General features: G+C 41.5%; 1 protein-coding gene across 3 annotated transcripts; it reads right to left on the minus strand.

Annotated features, from left to right (window-relative positions):
• Positions 1 to 3068: 3068 nt before the first annotated feature.
• si:ch73-71d17.2 (RPA-related protein RADX) lies at positions 3069 to 11179 on the minus strand. Of its 3 annotated transcripts, none has more exons than XM_063218298.1 (15): positions 10585 to 11179; positions 10056 to 10204; positions 9486 to 9657; positions 8733 to 8835; positions 7525 to 7616; positions 6984 to 7100; positions 6713 to 6805; positions 6286 to 6459; positions 6014 to 6132; positions 5492 to 5571; positions 5334 to 5390; positions 5198 to 5241; positions 4151 to 4462; positions 3775 to 3927; positions 3069 to 3300 (listed from the first exon to the last, which is right to left on the minus strand). In XM_063218298.1, the coding sequence occupies exons 1-15, from the start codon at positions 11171 to 11173 to the stop codon at positions 3176 to 3178; spliced, it is 2379 nt and encodes a 792-aa protein (XP_063074368.1). In that variant the 5' UTR covers positions 11174 to 11179; the 3' UTR covers positions 3069 to 3175. The 3 variants fall into 3 exon arrangements, with proteins under 3 accessions (XP_063074368.1, XP_063074367.1, XP_063074369.1); XM_063218297.1 differs by having other exon boundaries at positions 5334 to 5393; XM_063218299.1 differs by having other exon boundaries at positions 5334 to 5393; positions 10572 to 10847.
• Positions 11180 to 24559: the final 13380 nt, after the last annotated feature.

The following is a 24559-nucleotide window of genomic DNA, read 5'->3' on the forward strand; positions in this document are numbered from 1 at the left end:
GGATTTGAGGGATCTGACTGTTAGAATGTTAATCTGCACAAATCAGAGAGGAGGGAGAGACACAGGGTGAGCGGGGGATGTAGTGGTGGTGGTGGCAGAGTGGTGCGAGGGGAGGAGGAGGAGGGAGGAGGAGGGGAGGGGGGGCTGGTGTTGTTGTTCCCTCTCACTCACCGTTCTTGGTACCAGCTCTCCAGTCAACATCATGCACATAACCTTTGGCTTCCGTCTAACACTGTGTAGAAAACAGACTTTAAACATAGTTTCTCTCACTTAATCAGTAACACAGTAGTCACTCACAGAGACAATGATACACACTTGTCCTTGCAGATGAATGACCTTGTCCCCAGACCACACTCAGACAATGGTTGTGTTATCAAAGTTGTTGTGAAGGTGGGTGTGGGAGAGTGTGTGTTAACTGACTCCCTGCTGAGTGAAACACTACAGTTCCTTACTGTCGAAGCCACCAACCTCAAGCTACACACTTCCCAGTAGTGAGGGGAGGGTTTGTTGAACTGAAACACTGTCATAGCCTTGACGCAGCAAAAAAATGTTACTTGTATCATCAAGGCCAGACAACGAGAACAGACTGAACATTAAATGACATTGTTCAAAGGAATAAAGGCAAGGAGTTTGAGTTTGTGTGTGTGTGTGTGTGTGTGTGTGTGTGTGTGTGTGTGTGTGTGTGTGTGTGTGTGTGTGTGTGTGTGTGTGTGTGTGTGTGTGTGTGTGTGTGTGTGTGTGTGTGTGTGTGTGTGTGTGTGTGTGTTTATGCTACCAACTACTTCTAGTCTTTGGTTCATTAGAGGGGCTTAATGGGGATTGGGGAAATCAGGACACGTGTGTACATTGCCTCCTTGTGCCTCCTCCTGGTGTGTGTGTGAGTGTGTGTGTGTGTGTGTGTGTGTGTGTGTGTGTGTGTGTGTGTGTGTGTGTGTGTGTGTGTGTGTGTGTGTGTGTGTGTGTGTGTGTGTGTGTGTGTGTGTGTAGCCCACAAACCTCCTATGTGTGTCTGCATATGTGTGAGTATTAAATGAACAATCACATATTCTTCCACAGCAGCACAGATTAGAGGTTTATTACAAAAATTCCACATGAGCTTATGGCATCAAAAGCTACACACGCACACAAGCCACTTATTCTTGATGCTAAAACTGTGCATGCTAATGTGAACAATAGGCCTACACCAGGGGTACTGACTACACCTTGCAGGTGAAGTGTAACAGGTTCATTTTAGAACTCATAGCCAATTGTCCTCCCAACAGTCAAAGATTAAGACAGTCATAGGATAGACACTGACAGTCATAAATAAAGCTGCTCCCTGTCAGGTGAAAATGAATGGAATATAGAGCAGAGGTCTTCCAGAATCACTAAGTGTGAAAACCAATTCTATTCAACCTATTCTATAACAAATACATGTATGAAAGACTGGGTGCCCATTAGCTCAATATAAATAACTAGAATAATAAACAACCTTGTTGAAGCATTTAACTGGCTCTAAATATTCTACTTCAAGAAATATTCTCTCTCTTGTGCCGTTTGATCCTTAAATCAAGTCGGTTAGGTTCATGTCAAAGACAGGCAAGGGCCCCCTCTTGTGGCTCTAAATGAACAGCGGCACGACTTTACAGGCTACAGCAAGAGGTAACCAACCAGATCCAGACACTGTATGATGAAATATATATTATAACCTTGCAGGCCCTAGCAAAACATTCCTCATCCCTCTATGTAGTGTCATTGGCTGCTTAACTTCCTACACGCTTCTCTACATATTTGCCATTATCCTTGATCCCCAAAACCCCATTGATCTCCCCCCGACTAGACCAATGGTGTGCTTCCCAAGTCCATATTTTGCTTTTTCTAATTATATATTTGTATGTATGTAATTATACATTATACAAACTATACATATTTTCAACCTGTGAGGTGACAGATTGGCCTACTAGGTGACAGATACACCAGCCCTACACATGGTGACAAAGTAACAAAAAACAACCCAGCCAGGGCCAAAAGATGCTTGGCCTTGTATGACATAGCACACTTTAACAACCTTTCTGTTGGTGTAATAAAACCCTTGGTAATGGTGCACAACGCAGGGGTGTATCTGTCTTTCACTCACTCCTTCTAAAGGGAGCATGTTACATCTGTTATCAGCCTGCACGGTTACTGGTATCACAGCTTGAATTGAGCACAAGTCTACAAGGCTACTCCAGGGTTTCCATTGAGATGAGGTAGGCCATATCTGGATCATAGGGTACTTAAAGAAATGTCTTTTTCAATCCATCTGCATGCAACATAGTATTACAATCAGTCAGTGCAACAAATAAGATCCTTCAGCCAGTCTTTGGAGCATCAATTCAGAAATGCTATGTATTGTCACTAGACAAGCAATTTCCCAACACTCTATATGCATATGTTACTGTCCATGCCTTCTTTTTTAAGTTGGTCTTCTGTGTAAAATGCCTGCTAAATATTCTTTATTCTATTCTATTATTCTACACAGTAATAAATATGTGTTATGTATGAAGGTCTGCTTGTCTTACATCCTGTCATGTCATGTTGAGGACATGGGCTATAGATCAGAGGGTTGCAGGTTTAAATCCCACCCTTCCACTCCCTAACACAATCAATGGCTGAGGTGCCCTTGAGTAAGGCACCTGACCCCCATGCTGCTCCAGGGACTGTAACCAATACCCTGTAAACAACTTTAAGTCACTTTGGATAAAAGCATTAGCTTAGTGTAATGTAATGTGTTGTCTTGGCTACAGTCAGCTAGGTTGATTACATAAGCTAATTTACATTTCAGTATTTCATTTTATCTAAGCACTGAGGAGCACAAAGTAACAATGCTTAAGTCATTTTATGCCTATTTTACAAAGTTAAGTCATGTACTGTTCATCCAATGCATTGACAACAAATAATCTTGAACATTAAGTAACAAAAAAATCACTTTATTGAAGTATTATTAATAACAAGACATAAGGCATGCAACAACAACGAATGCATTTAAATACAAGCACAAATGTGTATGAATATTTAATTAAATAAACACATTATACAGACAACATTAATTAAAGTGCTTTTCATATTTATTTCAGTACAAAGGTTTCAAGCGAGTAACTCTCAGGAGTGTGAACTCTGCATATCAGCCATCAATGAATGCATCAAGTGTTCCATCTTAGCTCTGCAGGAGAAAGGCTCGACTCAGGACCAACTCTAGTCTATTCCTGCCCAGCGAACACGCTTCCAGTACACACACAAACTTCTGATTTGCCAGCTGAGATCTGGTGGCCATCAAGTCCACTGTGAGGAGGAACAGAACACAAACAACACACATCTAGTGTCACTCATATCTCACTTGTCTCCAGGGGTGAAAGTAGACCAGTGTGCACAGGTGCGTAGAGCCGCTATGAAATGTACAGCCAGTGCACTGTACCGGTAAGCGAATAGGGTTAATGCTGGGCAAAAACCCACATTTGAAAATACCTTTAAGTAAGGTCTGCTATTGAATTAGAAAAACATACAACCACACTATGCCATTTGAGAAAAGTGTCCTATAAAAAGAAAAGGTCATGCAGCGATATAGTAGATCTACAGTGCATGTGTTTCTTTTGTTTGCATGTTTACTTTGTTTGTTTATTGTTTGTTTGAGGGAGGGGGTGATAGCATAATAGACATAAATGCTAGACATGCTTTCTACTACTTTCATTCCTGCTTGTCTATAACTTCACCCCACTCCCCAATTTGTAAAAACACCACATCTGTTGCAAGTTTTACCTGGACTTGGGTTTGGGATGTGGGGTGAGAAGCCCCCATGCGACAGGATACTCTCCCAGCTATTGGCATGTGTTTGTGGGAGGGGCCTCCAGTGGTTGGTGTCCACAGACGCAGGGAAGAAAAGAGCATTCAGGACCACTCTATCCGACAGAACTACATAGAGATCATAAAAAAGCAAAGTTTCATCCATATAGTCTCTAGGCATAGGTGACAAAGCAAAATTGTCCTCTGTTAATAATTTAATCACACACAAGGTCATAAAAATGCCAGAGCCAACATCTGTGAATCTGTGGCTTAAAAAACAACATACTTTTTGGCCAAAATAAGACTGTTTGATTGCTGGATGGATGCCTACTGTACATGTGGGTAACAATACCTCGCAACTGCAGCGTGTAATGGCCATGGTAGAACTTTGCAGGACTGAATGAGTCCAGCTCCTCAAATGGGAGGAGCTTCTGGAAGCTGCTGGGCTGGAGACCTGTTGCGCTGGCCTGAACGTGTCGCCGACGGAAACAGAAGCTTCTTGGAATGGTTTCCATGGCAGCTTGGGAGAGACTGAAAGGGCTGGTTGATGGGCTAGTGTCCACTGAGAAAAAACTGTCATTGTCACCGTCTTCGTCGCTGGCAGCATCTAAATCTCTCTCGTCTCCAATTAGAAACTCCAAGGCACTATCAAAAAGAGACAAATCTAAAACAAAACAAAGAATGCAGCATTACTGCACTGATGTTTTGTCAGTCAAAAATTGTTTTGAGAGATGGGGCTTAAAGGATTCTCGGGACGGTGGTTATATTGTTTTGAAGACAGAGTGATGCTGAACTTTTTTCGGAAGTGTAATTAAGATTCATTAGGTATTTGTTAAAAAACATGTAGCCTTGATTTATCTTGACTCAACCTAGTTTTTCAAACTACAGTATGTCAAGCAATATCAATTTGCACTAGTACACCAAGACAGGCATATTAGTTTATGAAAAGTAATTCCCACACCAGTGATGTATTGTGTCTTGCTGTAGTTCCAGTGCTATTTATACATCACAGTTTCAAGTGTGTGATTATATTTTGTAATTATACTATGCAATTACACAAAGTTTATAGCAATTCCTCATGTTGACATGCTGCTCCTCTTTCGAAAAGCAGGTTGCACCACACAACACAGAATTACTCCCAACTGTTACAAAACATTGATGATTATTCTGAATAATACATGAAGCACTGGCCTATTTGGAAATGTTTTGTAAATACTATAGTATGATAGCTGTGCCATTGAGTTTACATTACATCCCAGTATTTCATGGAACTAATCTACTTTTCTCTGTGTGTTGAAGTAAGCCCTCCCTGCCAGCATTGATGAATTTTGTTGCATTCACCCGTCATCTGTTGTCCCTTACACATTGCTCCTGATTATCTTTCGGCCAGGCCACTTACCACTTTCTGAAACCTCTTCAGGCTCAGATGAAGGCAAACACCGTCTGCGGGAGGTAAACCAAGGGTTAAAAATACAACCTCCCAAATAAAAAGCAAACCACATTCTCAGCATGATTCATATTTCAACACCATGTACCTCCTCTTGGGAGTTCCTGCTGTGATGGGGTTTGGTCTTTTCTGTGGTCTTGGTGTGCTCCTACAACAAAAGCAAAAAATATATTAATAGTACCCAACCTTTGTATTTAAATTGACATTGTTTTCACAAGTTAGAAATTAGATTAAATAAAAACACACCGTCTTGTTTGTGGGAGATCTCCTGGGCTTGTAGGAGCAGTGAGAGAAGACGACGAGAGGAAACTCAGATGGGTGTCATCCTGGAGAAAGTAAAAGTAAAAATGTCCAGGCAACACATTACTAGATGGTCAGTGCCACCCTGAACCCCTGCTTGTTGTGTATAGAAATATGAAAATGGAAGACTGTTTTTGAAACTGTTTATATTGTCCAGTCCCAAAATGGGATACATCTTTCTCTCTATAAAGAGGGCAAAGTCAAGTCAAGTTGGTTTTATTGTCAATTTCTTTACATGCGCTGGTCATACAAAGAATTGAAATTATGTTTTTCATTTTCCAATGCAGACAGACATAGACTGGGAAAGTAAGAAACGTAATTTAAAAAAAAAATTCAAAGTGCTTCACCTCTATGCCCACTGAGCTAAAACTAGCGCCCTACATGAATATTTTTCAGTAAAATAATGGCTAAAATTAAAAAAAAAATTTTTTTTATTTTTATTTATCATTACTTTTTTTGTGTACATACCTGGTGATGATACTCTACTGTGCCAATAGTACACTGGACACAAAACCGCTGTGACTCCCTGTAGCGCAGTTTCTCACAGCGCACTCTCAGCTCATCTCCACGGAGCAGCCCAGATTGCTCTGGAAACACACAAAAAAGAACCAGACACGCACCAACACCCTTTACCCCATGTGTATACACAGCATGGCCGTTGAAGACTTTGCCATTGAACTGAATTGTTCTTAGAACTAATAATGTCTTGAAACCGCTAATAATGGCTTTCCTAGGAATACCTTTCCATTCCTCCATAAACGTTGTGAGTGTAGATGGAGGGGGTGGAAAAATGAAGTACCCTCCAACCACCGAGCGGTTCATCACATCGTTCTCATCCATCTGATCGAGCCATTGCAGAAACTGTCTGAATGGGCGGATTCCTTTGTAGGGGATTGTAAGAGGCCGGCCAGTGCCTGCAATATATATGAACAACAAACAGACACTAGTATCAGTAGTGCTCTGTCATTGACAAAACTCTCAAAAGAAATGTAGTATGTTGATGTTCAGACAGTTTCTAGAACGCATGTGCTGTAAATATTATATTTGTTTTTTTTCATTTGGCTACCTGTGCAGTAACTCTCAAAAGAAATGTAGTATGTTGATGTTCAGACAGTTTCTAGAACGCATGTGCTGTAAATATTATATTTGTTTTTTTCATATGGCTACCTGTGCAGTACAGCTGTGTGTACTGTGTGTTGGTCAGGTAGTAGAACTCTGATCCTTTGACCAATTTGAGTCTGGTGCAGACAAATACAGCCACTGGGATAGACAAACACAAAAGGCATTACCAGATGCCCTTTGTTGTAGTTGTGCTCCATTTTGTTAGTTAGACACAATTTTGTCTAAATCTTAGTTTGGTGTCAAACTATGAAGAGAGATATGAGCGTCTGGGTAAATGAAGTAACAGTTTAAGAGTGAAACGTGAGTTTCTACTCACTTGGTTGGATTGCGCTGTGAACATCAGGCTGGGATGTGGAGTACAACTTCACCATGATTGGTTGATCAGAGGACCCATCCTCCAACTGGATCCAGCGAAAAATGTCCATCTTTCTATCTATTGATCATTCGGTATTCCGAAAACAAACACACACAACAAATTCACAGGGAGGGACACTGCATGCAAAGAGCATCAGGTAGAAGACGAAAGAATTAAAAGCAGCATACTCACCTTTGCAAAGTATGCCCATACCGTATTGATCCGAATATAAGACGACCCCCCTTTTACGGGTAAATCTTTGGTGGTGGGGAAATGTGTTGTGAAGGTATGGTGGCCGAATAATTCTGGTAATTCAACTTTAAGAGCTTTTTTGTCCAGTTTGTTAAAAAAAAAGACGACATTCCTTTTTAAAGCGCTATTTTTAGAACAATAACCCTGTCTTATATTCGGGCCAATATGGTACTACAAGGTCCAAGCTACTTTACATTATCAGTTGTACATCTCCATCACAAGAAGGTAACGAAGATGAAAACAAGCTCACCTTTAATTTGGGTGCACTCTGGCCTGCCAACAAAGATAACCAGGCCCAGCACATCGCAGATGCTGCCGTGGGGAATGCTTTGGAGGTCACTCCTGGGACAGGTCAAACATGTAATTCAATTCAGTTAAATCAGACTGTACACGTTTTAAGACAGTTTGTCACAGACTACGGTATATATGTTTGTGGTTGTTAGATCCTCAAAGAGATTTTGGTGGGGAAAGGAGGAGGAGCAGAAATTAGAAGTAGCCACATAATCCACGCTGTACCATCTGAGGCACACTGTAATAGTCATTGAAAGGTTAATTACCATAGTACTACTCTGCTATGACATAAAACAGGGCCTTTGGCAATGCACTACGACTCGGTCAATGCCATTCTGGTAACAACTAATTCATAACTCCGTGTTTTAATGGGTTAAACATGCGAAAAGAGATCTTGCATGACTTCAGTATCTTTTTTGCATCATGCCCAGTACTTGATCAAATTATTGTCTCTTGAATGCAATATTGGTCTATGTGGCTCTACACTTGGTCAAACATTCGGCCACACCTTCTCATTCAATGTGCTCTCATTGTAAATGAATGACTACAGCACATTAGATTCTCACTGAGGGCATCACAGCTGTGAAGGAACACATATGGAATTATGTACATATCAAAGCTGACTGTTGTCCATTAGGGCTGTCAGCTGTGTATCAACCTAACTGTGCAACACAAATCACTGTCAGAGGCAATTCTAGGGTCAGCTGGGGCCCCAAGCGAAAATTGAAAAGAAAGAACATTTGAAACAAAATGGCAACTACTATGGTAAAGTCTGAGCTGTTATTTGCCGTCTAGGGGCGCCAAGCGGCTGTCTGCCTAGCTTGGTGGCAAGATACGCCTCTGCTCATTGTACCAACTCCATTAATAAGCAATGAAATTCCACTATGTATCCATGACAAGGTGCACACTTAAAAATGTGATGTGGTACTGTATGCCAGGCAAGCACCAGTGAAGACACAGAACCCATCCTGCTATGAGCAGGTGACGATGCGATCCGGCTAGGTAATTAATGGCGCTGGTGGCGTGATACCAAACCCCAAAGATGTACACTATTACTAGTCGCCTACCCCCAGCCCCCTTTTCTGTCAATCTGTTACTGCACTTTGAGCTGCATGACTATATGCATTGTGCTATAGAGGCTTCGTGAGGGACATAATACATACATACCCCTTACAAAAGTGATGTGGTACGTCAGGTAAGCACCAGTCTGGAGACACTGATGACACTATGGAAATGATGGCTTCTGGGTGAGAGGAGTTCAAACTGATCTCTAAGAGAGAGAAAACAATGGATGAAAACACAGCTGTGGCTTTGCTTTTGACAGATACTGTAGTGATGAAAACCTTTACTTTGAATGTACCTGTCAAACTGTGTGCTCAAGTCAGCAATACTGTTTGCTGTGACAGAAACTGCAGTCATGTACAGCGTAATTTGTTTGACATCGAACATGCTAATGATAAAGCAAATCATTTGTTTTACACTACTTTGTAGAAAGGTCAATGCTATTAGAAGACCGTTAAAGCTTTACTTGAATGAAAGAATGACTCCAGTAATTGAGACCTGCTAATGCTTGCGTTATTTATGAAACTAAATGTCTTTGAAATTCATTTTTAGATTTTTCTTTCAAAAAAGTTTTCCTCAGTAGGTTCATTCAATAGCATTTGATTTGGAGTCTAATGGTTAATGACTTGAAAAATATGATGACTGTCTTTTATATTGACTATGTGTTTAGGAGAATCAGTGAAAAAAGTCATTTCCAAAATTATTTGTATTGTAATTGTGGTGTACTATTAACTTTAATTTTCTGGTATAAACACAACAGATGTTGTATTAAACTTACTCTATGCTTATTGGAATGTTGTTCAAAATGTTGCTTTCCAAAAGCGGTGTACTCATTATTGCTGTACACTGTATACGTACCTATGTCCCGCTCTGGGTTCTGGCCCATGCGATGGCTGAAGCTCTCTCTCACTCTGAAGTGACTAAGGTGCAGCACCATGCCTGGATGTAGACGCCTGTACCACTCCACACACATGGAGTTCCACAGGACTGCCGTAACACTTGCTGACCCATCAGCCACCTGCAGCTCAGCCTGAAGATAATCAAAAGGCAAAAAAATATGAAAGCTTTTGTTTAAGCACAGCAGAAATTACAGATTTGCATGCAATATTTTAATTAGCTTGTTGATGGAGTGGTTATCACTATGTTGTGGGTGCGCTCTGACGCCCATGCTAACACGCCTGGCTCTTTGGTGTGGTGCTCAGCGCCCCAGTTTGCCACCCCAGAGGATCCGGGTTCGAGTCCCGGCAGGGCAACTCTACTCCCCTTTGCTACATAAATGGACAAAGAAAATGTGTAGCCGAAAATGATTTAAATCAAAGAGTTCAGCTCATGAAAAGTGTGAGCAAAACTGTTTTTGTATTTCAGTGTAAAGGGGCTCTCTATTAATGGGGCTTCATGTAAAAAAGTACCAGGGGGAAAAAGTCTTACCCTGTATGGATATAAGCAACTCTGGTCTGTTTTGCCATAGTGCATTAGTCTGGACTTCTGGAGGATTCTGATACGAATGTCTCCACGAATAAGTTTTCCATCAGTCAGAAAGCGGTGGCGCACTTCTCTCAGTGTAACTGGACGACCAGCTGAAAACACAAATCAAGGCTACAAATTTACAGCAACACAATGTGGAATTGGGATGATGGAGAAGATGGTGACAGCCCAAAGCCCCGGGACCAGAGGAGGCTTACAGACCATGCACACACACACACACACACAGACGCGCACGCGTCCGCATACCTGTCCTCTCTTGTAGGCACTCTTCATCATAGCACACCCATGCGATGCCCCCCGCCCTCCATTCCATGGCATCATATTCTTGGCACTGTGAGTGTGACCATAAACAACACACCCTCAAGATGCCATTGGCACCTGCAGCATGCAGCCCACACTTACACTCACGCCTTCCAGCCACACACACAGACACTATACTAATGGGTAAAATTAACGTACTTGAGCAACTTACTCTTGTTCCTTTCTCTTGCGTTTTCAGGTGGCTGGTCACGCCACATTTCTCCAAAGAAGTCGTTGTCGGTCCACAGTGGGAGATAAGTGCCTCTCCGTGATCGCAGTGGAAGAGGACTGGGTTCTGCTCCTCCTGCGCACCACGGCAATGTTTTGACATTTACGCCTGACAGCGCGCGCAGAGCAGCATCCTGGTCGGCGCTCTGGTCCACTTCTAGATTTGTCACAAGAATATCGACACTACCACCCTCAGTGTTTTCTTCCAAGTATAACTCCACGTTTTTTATGGTACTGCCACATCGTAATATGTTTTTCTCAATAAGGTTATTTAATCTCGGCTCAACGGAGACTCGAACCTTACAATCGCCGTCTGTCAAAGTGGCATCGTACAAGCTGTCTGTTGCGTTGATACTTCTTTGGAAATAAACAGCGAAATTTGCGTCTCTCGTGTAACGGTCAACAGACAAGACATACAGAAGCTCTTGACATGTTCGTATGTGGCCTGTATCTGCACGTTTGCCGCTTAACTTTCTCAAAACCCTCTCCAACGCACAACTTGGATGCTGAAGAGAACCAGCGGACGACGCCATTTTTAAACAGTCTTCATTGTTTACAATTTAAAGAACAAAAAAACTGTCTACATCGCCACCTGCTGGAATGGAATGGCACATATTAGGGCTATTGTCTGGGAACCCAGATATCTAATACCAAAGGTACACTGGTACAGGGATAAAAATATAAATATAGGCAAAATAATAATAATAATAATAATAATAATAATAATAACAGTTATAGGCCTAATAATAATAACAATAGTAATAATAATAATAATAATAGGCTAATAATAATAATAATAATAATAATAATAACTTATATATAAGTGAAGTGAAGTGAAAGCCCAACTGGAACTCCCATTTATGACACAGCACTCCACAGCACACACATGTTCACGGCACACTGCACACAACGAAATTGCATTTATGCTTCACCCTTGCAAGGGGGCTGCCCCCAATGGCGCCCCAACGGAGACGGGTCCGGAGTCGAACCGGCAACCTTTGGGATACCCTAAGTCTGACACCCTAACTGCTTACCCATGAGTGCCCACCGCTTACCCATGACTGCCCAAGTAAAAAAAAAAGTGTACTTAATATATACTTAAGTATGTATTTTTGTATTTATAAATATGCTTCAAAAGTGTGTATTTAAAGAATGTTATTTTGGGACAACTTATAGTATACTTAAATACATTTGAAACGATCTTAAAGGTGAAGAATTTGGAAAAAATACATGGTGCCTAAAGCATGCATGCTGCTGGTGTGTGAGGGCTTTTATCATTGATTACATCATGAAGTTAAAAATGTATTGCTCTACGAATAGCAAATATGTCACCATCTCTCATTGAACTCCATTGATTTTCATTGTGTTGCTTTCCATGATTACAATGACCCTAAACATACACCTAAGGCCAAAGTTGATTTTCTGGAGAGGTGTGAGTGAATCAGTGATTACTGTAAGTATGACACCCGATCTGCGTATTTGAAGTGTTTTGAAGTGACTTATCTGCTCATTTTCACATTATGTTCGATAGGCGACAAAACTTTTGTCTTGTGAAAATCTGCCCTGTCTGTGTTCATTAAAGGGTCAATCTTTCTTTGGTGCATGACATTTATTTTTGTACATATATTTTCATTCGAGAGGGTTGTAGCTTTCATATGAGTGACTTCTGAAGCCAAGTGATTAATTGAAAGTCAGGTTATTAGCTGTTATTCCAAACAGATGGGTAGGCGACAACTCTTTTGGAGGCGAGTGTACTGCGCTACCAAGTTCTCGACACAGGTTGGCATGTGGAAGAAGTCCATGGTGATCATCAGCTGGTGCGGGACTGATCCATACGCATTCGCAAGGTCGAGCCAGATTACATGCAGGTCTGTCTTTTCCCTCTTGGCCCTCTGGATCTGATCCCAGATCATTGTGGAGAACTCTACACATGCCGGGAACCCTGCACTCCTGCTTTCTGGCAGTTGGTGTCCATGTAGCCATTTTCAAGCAGGTAGTTGGTCGTCCTCCTGGCTAGTACTAAGAAGAAGATTTTACCTTCTACATTCAGTAGGGCGATGTTACGAAATTGGCCGGTGTCTTTGGAGTTGACTTCCTTAGAGATGAAGACTGCCACCACTCTTTGCCATTCAGATGGGATGAGCTGCTTCTTCCATGCAGTTCTCATCAGGTACCATAGCAGCTCTAGTACCTTGGGGCAGTTCTTGTATAGCTTGTAGGGAACTCCGTTGGGGCCTGGTGCAGAAGAGGACCTGGTCTTCTCCACAACGTGCCTGATCTCACTGAGCTTAGGAGGCATGGTGTTAAACTCTGATGTTGGTTGTGCGGGCTGAGGTACATATCCTGGTGTTCCTAGAGGGACGCTCCTTTGCGGATCACTGTATTGTTCTCGGATATGTTGTTCCAACAGCTCCCTGGTGGTTTCAAGCTTGCCAGTCTTCTTTTCCTCCAGCAGCTGTCTGGCATGCTTAAAGGGATCATATTCAACATATTCAACACACTTAAAACGTGATAGTGCTGAACACTAATCCTCTGCTTTACGTTTTTTTTTTTGCGATGATGTTACTAATGCGGCCCGCTTGAGGTCCACATGGGTTGTATGCAGCCCCGGGACCAAAATGAGTTTGACACCCCTGCTCTAGGGTCTTCATCAGGTCTGCGTCCAGTGCACGCCATGTCTCTTGATCCTTACTCTTGATCTTTACCACTGACACATACTCTTGATCTCGATCCTACCTCTTTGAATGAAACACCCTCCTTTATAAATGAAGCACACCCACCACCACCCCCTTCCACCCTGTCACACCTAACAGCCACGTATCCCCTAATTCTAAAATCCAAATTCGGCCTCAACCAAGTCTCTTGAACACACACGACATCCGGCTTACATGGTAGATCATCAATACATTTCTTGAACTCCTGCCTATTGGCGAGCAGGCTCCTAGCATTCCATTGAAGGACGCGAAACATGAACCTATCCACCTGGCCTCTCTGACCTAGCCTGATAGTACAACTCCTTATTCACATCTTCCCATGTCAAATCTTTCAACCCCAGATTACACATCGCAGCTTTCACAATCAATTGAGTCCTTTCTGACTTAGCTCTAACTTCCATAGTAGAATTAATTACCGCCACCACAAACGTAACCAGCTTCTTTATGTCGACAGAGATCACCTGATTTACCTTACTCGATTCTGTCCTAGGTCTTTGGCTACGCTCAGTTACGTCAGATATACTCTAGACAGAGAGAAGTCATTCTAGTTCATTTCTGGTATCCACTTTCTGTCGGGTGAACGCCCCTTTAGGAGACCTTCGGTTAGGAGACCTTCGGAGTCCTGAGGTTGAGAATAAATGGAGTCCCCTTAGCACTGTAGATGGCGGTAGCGCACTTCTCCTGCAAACACCTCAAAAATACAAGAAGAAGGAGGGGACAACGCTCCCTTAGGAGACCCAACTTGAGCACACACTTTTGCATTGGGTGGGCGGGTTTCGAAGCCTCTTTATTACTCCACCCTCTTTGGTTACGTCCTCACCACCTCTGACTGGCTTAGCCATACTAGCTGCCGCCGCGTATATAATGTTGTGCTGCGCCCTTACCTGCCTCTTCAACTCTTCGCTACCCCTAAATGCCACACTATGATCCCCACCACAATTGCAACACACAGGTTTAGCACATCCACAATCGGCATAATCATGGTCCTCACCGCATTTAACGCACCGGCGCTTTCCATTGCACATCTTAGCTATGTGCCCAAATCTTTGGCATTTAAAAACACCTCTGGCTCTTTTTGCGGACTAATCATAGTTTTCTTCCTCTTTTTTTTGTTTTCCCCATTTGCGAAGAAATCGAGGCAAAAGGGAAGTAAATATCCACAAAAAACTATCGCAAAGGATTCGAGTTTCGCGCGACAACCGGCGTCTGACATCAACTGGAGGTTCCCCACCCGCGCCTATCGCGAATTCGCCTGCTACCTTCCCGTTTAGCCAACATTATATTGGCCTGCTAATCTGTAGTGCTCCAATCACCACAGCCCACCAATTAGCAGTCACAGCTGAATGTGCTGCCTGCCTAATGGCCACTTAGGATGTGGCCATCTTATGCATCACAGAAGTTTGTCCCACCAGAAACCAGAGCACTCTAATTTAAGTTCCTTTTATTTTAAAAGATTGCCCCTGTGACATATGCCTTTTCAAAAATTATCCGGCTACATGGAAAAAGCACCTTAGCGGACAAATCTTTGGGTGGCTTCTGTCCTATCTGCCCAAATGAATGAGTCGTGCCTGGTTGGACCTGGTGCAGGGACGGGACATATCAACCATTTTGATTGTCAAATTGAGATACACACCCTCACAATGTTTTGTGCAATCATGCATGAAAGTGGAAGTATGTCAAGTATATTAACATGCCAACAATTAACTCTGCCCATTAAAGATGGCCTCTCAACGTCATTTCATTAATATTGCTGTGTTCCCCATTGTTATTGAATGTGTTACGCGTTGGTCCTGTTTAAAAAAACGTTCTGGTTGCTTTGTTTCAAGACGTTTTTGCAAGCTAGCAAGGTGGCTTGTGGAGAAACGAGAGGGTGTTCCGTGTTTCTCGTGGAAATGCGTCTCTGATTGGCTCACTCCTCCTGCTCTTGTGGAAACGCGTCTCTGATTGGCTCAGTCCTCCTGTTCTTTGAGAGAATGTAATGGGAAACAGAGTCGCCACTTCCCCGGGTGGTACTGCACTATAGGGGCACCAACGGAGGCATGCAGGCTCCATTCAGGGCTGTGCTCTTTTGACAGCGACCCCTAGGCGAGCTGCAGGCACGGAGCAACCAGAGTGAGCTTGCTGTATGTATGAGGCTTTGTGCTGTGTGTGTACCTGAGAGTAGCAACCAGCTGATAGCTAAGCTAAGCTAGGTTTCGGGCCACCAGACGTTGCTTGTTTTGAAAACAAGCAGAAAAAAATTACTCGACATGTTTTTAGATAAATGGGTCGATATAAACCTTTGTGGGCAACGCCTTCTTTCGACGTGATGCAACACAGAAAGGCTTTCGTGATTCGCTCGTTTCTCTGCATTAATTATGTCAATTGGGAAACACCGGGAAACACAGCCAGGAGAGTTGACGCACCGCTATGAGAGCCTTGCAAGTGAGTTTAACTTGGGGTGACCGTCCGATCTTCGAAAGGAGTGAGTAAAACTGTTTTATCGAAAGTTGGCCTTTAAGTCAACAGGCCTACCACAAGGTGGCATTGTAGGCCTAGTGGACTGTTATTTTACCAATGTGTTCAAATTGATCATAAAACCGGACTCCAAAAAAGTTGGGACACTTTGTATTTTGTGAATTTTAATTAATTCTGATATTTTTTTTAATGTAATAAATAAGTCATCAGGCCTCTGAGTGACAGAGCCTCATGTGACGGTCTTTTATTTGGCCATTCATGTTGTTATTTTTAGCATTATCCAACTATTTAAACATTTTATTGTCAAAACTTTTTTTGGAGATTTGTTGTATGGGTCAAATTTCTAATGAGCGCATATTTCTCACAAAACAATACTTTTGTTTGGTTGACATAATTGATATGCTAACTTTGCACAATTCTCTTAGGCTAGGCCTATGTATTGGAAATTGTGGTACTGGAAGCATTTTGTTTTTCTTCACAAAATACTAAGTGGCCCAACTTTTTTGGAATCCGGTTAACCTGGAAGGTTTCATTAATGTCAGTCAAAGCATATAATAGGCCCTATTGATTTTCTGAGATATTTCCCATTTACAGTACCTGTGTACAGTGGTGCAGCACAAGTTTCATTTTAAAAGATAAAAAAACCCTTCAATTTGTATGTTGCAGCAACATCTTGACAAAAAAATTCATGAAGTTTCAAATCAATCAAGTGTACAGTGCAGACATTTCTTGCAGTTCATTCACTTACCCTATGGTGGCACTATGTCAGTTTGCCATCAGTTTGCCAGTTTGAATCATGTAGAAATGTTTGTAATCTTCATTATATTACTCTATGATGCTTAACTCTTGTGAACCACTGCAAAATGAATTGATGACACATTACTTGTTTTTAATTAGATAAATTGATTAATCAAAAAATTGCATTTTTTTATTTGCAACATATATCAAAAACCCTTCACAATAATAATAATACATGTATTAATGGACAGCAAATACTTTTGTCAAGGACTTGTGCAATAGGTACACCAAATATGAAATGATGTTTGGTAATAGTGCAGGCTTCAGAGATACTGTACATCGCTAACATTTTGACACATCAAGGAAATTAAAGATCCCGCAAATGATGATGGATGGAAGGGTGTAAAATGTGTATTTCTGTCTTAACTCAGTCTTTTCTCACACACAGGAACTGCTACATATCTTAACCTACATTTATTGTCAAGTCAATTATGTGAGCATGTAATGGCATTTTCTTGTTGATAGGCCTATTCATTAAGCAGAAAAGCCCGCTTTGTGACTATTGGATTTTGTTTGATTTTATTGGTGGGAAAAGAATTTATGAGGTACTTAATGTGGTCGTCTGAGAGACAAACGAGTCCTCAGCTCTTGGAGAACAGAGCTGTAAATAACAGCACTCCAAAATACACAAGGGGGCAGAAGAGAGTCACCATGCAACACTGAACGCACCAAAATGAGTATAGCCAAGGTTCATCTGTTGCCAAGCAAAACAACATTCATCACTTTTAATTTACTTACCAGCTCAGGAACCTAAAGTTGTAATAAATGTTTGTTGTAATAGGAGCTTTTAAAAACTCACTGCACCAGGTTCTCTTTCACAGAGCGAGCATGTTTACCAACTGAGACAGTCCAAATAGAAAGATATCATGAGGCCAGAATCACAGAGAGTGAGATTGCTTTCTAATGACTTCATTTCTGTAATGGCAGAAACACAGTTTACTTTACGGGGGAAGGTGGAACACAGTAATAGTGCCATTAAATGTGGCCCCATTGTCATATTTCATGGTGAGCTCCTGCACACTGTGCTGGCAGCACGATTAATCAGCCTTTGCACACTTTCCAGACTCATTTGTTTTCCTTCCTAAAATAACCAGGATCACTCGTCTCTTATGATGTTCCAGATCGAGTAAACTGTCCTTACATCTTGAACACGCCTTTACCTCTATACTACATCAGACCACATGTAGCTTTTCTGCACTCACTTCAGAGCACCATGCACAGCGGTGGCCTCTGGTGAGTCACATAAAACGGTGTGGAAATGTGCTGCCTCCCCCAAGTGCCTCTCAGGGTCTATGTCAGATTGACATCACAGGAGTCCAGAGGAACATGTGAAATACAGAGAGCGTCTCCTTTCTGTGTGTCATGTCCTGTAGTGGAGGCTCACAAACACTTTAGGAACATTTTAGGATATCATTTTGAACAGTTGTATTGTGAATCGTTTTGCAGTCATCATTCCAAAGACCCTCACTGAATCACTCATAGAGAGTCATTATGATTCCAACATTCAGTTGTATTTAATTGTAAATCATGGATATTGTACTTATAGAACACCCAGTGGCTAATTTCCTGTCTGTGAATAGATGTTTCTATTCATACCAGGCACAGTAGCAGTCCGTCTTTCACCAGGAGGTGGAAAAAAGAGATCAGTTTCTACAATCACGACTGCAAAGCTTCCCTGTAATGTAGAGAAGCCATAAATCACACTCAGTTATGCCATACAGAGGGATACATCGCTGTGACATTCCTTTAAAACAAATCTCCACGTTTCTCATACTTGCAGTACATTGTCAGGCGTTGAACAATTACCTACATGTGATCAGAGCTGAACTGAATTGAATTGATAAAGGGTTTTGACAGGGACTGAAGACCCCAAGACGGCTTCATTATCAGTGAAGATAATAATCCTGCATTGTTCAATGGTTGACTTAGTTAGGGTTTTTAGCCTACATACAAATCAAATAATGAAACAGATGAAAATAAAATAGATTACATTAGAAATAGAACGGGGAATGTGCATGTTCTAAGATCCTCTGAATACAGACCTATGGAAGTGCACATGCACACACACACACACACACACACACACACACACACACACACACACACACACACACACACACACACACACACACACACACACACACACACACACACACACACGTGCACGCACGCACACACGCACGCACACAGCAAAATGCAAAATGCTTTATAAATGATTAAGGACATAGACTTCACAGAATCTCATAATTATTTAAAGAGGCATTCCAAATAAATCTAAAACATGAAATGGAGATCTGCACCTTGAAATGAATTGTGAGTTGACTGTCAAACTGCCATCTTGCAGGAAGACAAATGTGGTTCACACACTAAACAAAGCCTTCAGTTTGTACAATTTTGCTGCATTTTGTTACATTTTTGTTACAGTTTTGTTAAGATGCTTTTTTCCAAAGCAACTTGTTACTTACAGGGTCCTGGTTAGTCCCTGGTGCAATCTGGGCTTAGATGCCTTGCTCAATGACACTTCAGCCATGGATGTACTGTACTGTAGAGGTGTGTGTGTGTGTGGGTGGGGGGATTGGGTGGGTTGTGACCGAAAGGAAAGAAACACGACACACCCTTTGATTTGCTTTGTTTTCTCTTACTTATAGCAGCATTTTTCTTGCGCTGCTTTGAGTTTAATTTTCCATGGGTCACTAAAGCTTAAGAGTGATTCTACGATTCGACTGCTCTTTTAAGTCCATGGATTTTATTTGCCAATTCCACTAACTATTAACTGCATCCAATGATGTTTTGGACATTAGCACACATTTATCTTTCATATAATACAGAAAGTGTAGACATGGCATTATTTCCCTCAGCAAGAATGAATATTTAATACTGGTTTTGGGCGTTTTCATACCATCCTGTTTTCCAAATGTCAGATTCAGTCTTCATATCAGCATGTACAGAAACTTGTTTTGCCCAAGACGATTGCAAATGTTGATTCACAGTAATCATCACAATATGACAAAACTGTCAGAAAGACCACTGTGCTTTTCATTATACATGAAATTTGCCATTTTGTGTGTGTCCACGAAAACTGTGTTAACCATGTCACGGTCTGAAACCCCCTCCACAAATCAGAAATGGTTTGGTCTTGGTCCCTATACGAATAACATCACGTGATGTCATAACCTCTTTGGCAGGATATGGGAAGACTTTTTGGTAAGTTTTGAGTTGCATCCCTCCATAATTTAATCCCTTCTTTTTCATGTTCTCATAGCGGGAAAATTGCCTGTCAACTGTGTTATCAACATATTCATAAGAATCTGAATTAGAAATCACATGTAGAAAAACACAGATAAAGCACAAATACATGAATTGATTAAGGTGTTGTGGTGGAACTTCTGAGGTCCTCAGTTAGCACAACACCATAAAAATGGCTGAAATGTCAAGCCGTGTTACCATCAATGGTGTTACAATTAGCTATGACAGTTGAGGAGGAGTATGTTTTTGCCAATTTATCTCCATATTGACAGACAAACAAACACAATAATTTGTGTTGTAGGGAGATGGGTTTGTCTGCTCAATTTTTCTCCTACAAAAGTGCCGACTTGTTCCCCTGCACTGTTAACCGTAACACAGTTGAGTGAGTTTTTGTGCTATTGATCCCTTATGTGTTGGAAAAATCCTATGAACAGACACTAGGGATTATCTCTGGAGAAGGAAGTCTTGTGTAAGGAGGGTGACTAAATTCAAATCAGACGTTACAGGGATTTATAATGAAAAATGTGTCAGTCTGTATCACAGTGAATCATAAAATCGTACTTATGAAGCTCAACGATCACATTTTCTACATCAGTTGCACAAATTAATGACAACATTATTGCTAAGGGACATAAGCACTTTCAAACGTATGTTGTTTCAACTCTGTAGTATTTTTATATATGTTTGAAATTACATAGTATTTGTCCATAACACTGTTGACAAAATAATCAAGCAAATGTTCGCTTTCATTAGAGTATTTATCAAATGATTTAAGATTAAGCTTAGCAATTTGTTTGTTTGGAAACTTAATATATACACTATGTAATCATCTAGGTAATTTAGTTGAAAAAAATACTGATAATTGACATTTTGCTTTTACCAAAAGCGCAGGCGAATCGTAGAATCACTCTTAAGTTCTTCCTATATTTCGAAGTGCAAGCTGTCAAAAAAATAAAAACCAAATTGCTGTTTAGGTTTATTGTGAAAACGTTCAAACAGTGAAAATGTTTGGAAAAATCTTCTCCATCTCATCATTGACATAATATTAATTTGTATTGGACATTGTGTAGACATTCTATTTTATCTATCTCATAAATTCCTTACCTCACCAACTGCTTAGCCTGTTAGTGCTTAGGTTGTAAAATCCTGGAAAATCTTGGAAAATCTTTTTTTTTTTTAATTCAATGCAGTTTACACCTCCTACTTTTCCTATGCGTCACTGTTTTTGAATGTCACAGTGAGTACTGCACATTCTCATGCATGGAACAGTCAACTAATGGTCTTGATTGGGTTTGGTTGTTCCTAGTTTAATGCATGCAGTCAGTGATACCCCATGAAGTGATACCGCTATATTCTCACATGCATTTTCATTTCTGCCTACTACGCCACCGGGCCTTGTGATGCGAAATCTCTCATCAGGACATTTGTCTGAGACCAACTCAAATACAGATGCCAATGCAACACATCTTATTACTCAGAAGGTGCTAATGATGAGCTCCCTTGCATTATGTCTTCAAGGTGGAAACTGAGGACAAAACGCAGAGTCGGATATTGAGTAGTGGCTACATTTTGATCACTTACAGGACTTTTACTGATAAGATTAGTTCTTGTAAATGATTTAATGACCATGCAGGATGGAATATGTCTCAGTTAAGAGAACACATTGTACATCAAGCGCTGCCACTGAAGAATCTGGTCACATTAACCCCCCATATCCACTTATATGGTATAACGTTGTAATGGGATGACATCTACATCTTTCAAATGGATGGGAAGGACACAGGAAATGGCACTACAGCCTGAACAGAGTGCTTGGAATGTCTTCAGAAAGAGGCAGAAAAAACTGCTTCCCATATTGTGATTGTCATATCCAGTGTCATTTGCATGTGTCTGTATAGCTTCGTGGCTTATATGTATAGGCTACATATGAATGTGTGTGTGTGTGTGTGTGTGTGTGTGTGTGTGTGTGCGTGCGTGCGTGCGTGCGTGCGTGCGTGCGTGCGTGCGTGCACGCGCGCGTATGTGCGTATGAGTGTGCATGCGTGCGTGTGCTCACTTGCCAACTACATATTTAGTGAAATGTTTCTAGAAGTGTAAGTGATGGGGATGTTTTAGTGTCATCTGGTGTCATTCTGTCTCTCAAATATTCCCCCTCTTGGAGAGAAAATGCAGCTCTTATCACAATTCACAACATATTCCCAAAATGATGCATGAAGTATGAATGCTTCAACAAGACAACATGTACTTGGCGATCGAGTGGTATGTAAATGTGATGTCTAAAAAGTTCAAATATCATTGAAAGCAGTGCTGCTGCAGGCTCCATTGGGCAGAGCGTTGAGGGCGAGCAGCTCTCTGATATTTCAGACCACCATGAGGATCTATACTGCCACCTCACCTTCACTGACAGCGGTCATCTATCACCTGCACCCACCACCCGCCACCCCTCAAAACACGCACACACACACACGCACGCACGCAGGCAGGCAGGCAGGCACGCATGCACGCACGCACGCACGCATGCACACACGCACGCACGCAGGTAGGCACGCACGCACACACACACACACACACACACACACACACACCATGGTCATTAATTAGGTGGAGGGAGCTTATTAATATCAGCACTGCTGTAGCTATAAATACACCAAATGAACAAACAGAAAAAAAGAACAGTAACAGGAGAATAAATAGAGAAATTAGAAAAAAGTAAAAAGCTTACCTTGCAGGATGTTGGCAGCTGTACAGCTTAGACATTAGGCAGAGTACTAACGTCTTCAGGAGGAGTTACGCTGTGGAGGTGGCATTCAGCTTAAGAACTGGCCCCACTTCTTCACTCTCCCTGAGATATTGCCAATTTAAAACAGGAGTACGATTAATGCATTTAAATGGAATGTGTTGACTGTACGTTTTCAGGTCCTGGGATTAAGGAAGATGCAGAAATAATTGATCATAGTTTTGTGCATCTGGAAAATTAATATAGTCATGACATGAAATATGATACATCAGCAGCCTTATGTCTTCAGGAAAACGGCCTGTGATTTCATTTGCACACGTCCCACTCACAGATTCACTGAGTGTACTGAACTGCTCTCTGTCTCTCAGAATCGTCATCCTCCACTTGTCTCTCTCTCTCTCTGTGTGACAGATAACAGCATGAGCAAAGATGAGCACAGCGACTATACACCAGATGACCAGAGGTGAGCTCCATTACATTACATTACATTACATTGCATTGCATTTGGCAGACGCTTTATAACCAAAGCGGCTTTCAAAAGAGGACATAATCAAGCCAACATCACAAGCAAATACAAAGTGCACATGAAATATACAGAACAAGTGGGTTCGTTTTTTTTGTTTTTTTAACAGTACACACACAGCACACACATAGACACATACACGCACATAAACTAAAATAAAATAAACATGTCAAGAGTCTGCCCTTGGGCTAGGCCAGCTCAAGCATTAGTCTAGTAGATACTCTCGAAAGAGGAAGGTCTGCAAGAGATGTGAAGGTACAACAACGGAGAACAGTCTTGACTGGGAGTACCTCGAGCGACTGGATGGCAGAGCCAGACGGCTTGTGCTGGATGAGCGCAGTTCTCTTCCAGTAACATAAGGCATTAGTAGGTCCTTCAGATAAGCTGGGGCCGTTCCTGTGATGGTTTTGTAGGCAAGGGTCAATGCCTTGTGCTTGAGCCGGGTGGCAATCGGTAGCCAGTGCAACTCAATAAACTCCATGCAGAGTTGGGCACAAATTGGGCCAGCGCCAGTTGCTGTGGAAGACAGTTCTAAAAGTACAGCCCACTAAGGGATTATACACGGCTGCTTCTATCTTGAACAACAACACAGCAATTTGTCCGTCCACTCCCCTGCCTGCACACTCTTTCGAAGTTCGTTACATATAAATGGCTAAATCTATTGCTCCATTGTTTCCCTCTCTCCCTCTCCTTTTGTGTGTACATTTTTGTTTCCCCTTCTTTCCCACCTCTGGGACTGTACACACAGGCTAGGCTACTTATTCAAACCAAACCACAGACAGGGAATTGAGTAACTGGGAGGGTGTTTACAATAAGGAAACAAAAGGTACAAAGGGGCAGATAGAAGGCAGGTAGTCGGTATAAATACAAGGTATTTATGGTAATTCAGTCTCATTTACTTCCACCTCAACTTTGTAAGCCTTCGATGAATGAATGTTTCTTTTGGCTTTAAACATTTCTGAGTTTGGACATGAGTCTATGTATAGGCTTCAATTAACTAATAATTTAATTAATGAATTAATCACAAGTGCCTCCAGAACCCAAAATAGCTAAATGTTTAGTCCTGGAAATTCCAGTACATGCTGATGGGCCACCAATTCCTCCTTTTTGAGTGTCTTTTCTTTTTTAGTCTATTTATACACTGATGAAAAGTAAACAGAGCAAACCTTCAGAAGAAGTTTAAAAGAAAATGCTGTGATCAAGTAAACGAGAGCTATCATATAACGAGCCACCCTCAAAGCTGTTTGTTTTTAAAGCAATTTCCCATTTTCAAATGGGAAAACTTCAGTAAGACTGTAAACTTCTGACTCTAAATCGTTTTCTTCTTCTGTTTGTGCTGTGTGAAGTTTGCATGGCCTGGGGTTGTGACAGTCGGCATTGCTGTTGAAGAGAAGAAGAGACTCTCATGCACATTCAGAGTAGCCAGGCTGCGCCCTCCCAGTTC

This window comes from Engraulis encrasicolus, chromosome 16 (assembly GCF_034702125.1).
Source record: "Engraulis encrasicolus isolate BLACKSEA-1 chromosome 16, IST_EnEncr_1.0, whole genome shotgun sequence".
NCBI lineage: Eukaryota > Metazoa > Chordata > Actinopteri > Clupeiformes > Engraulidae > Engraulis > Engraulis encrasicolus.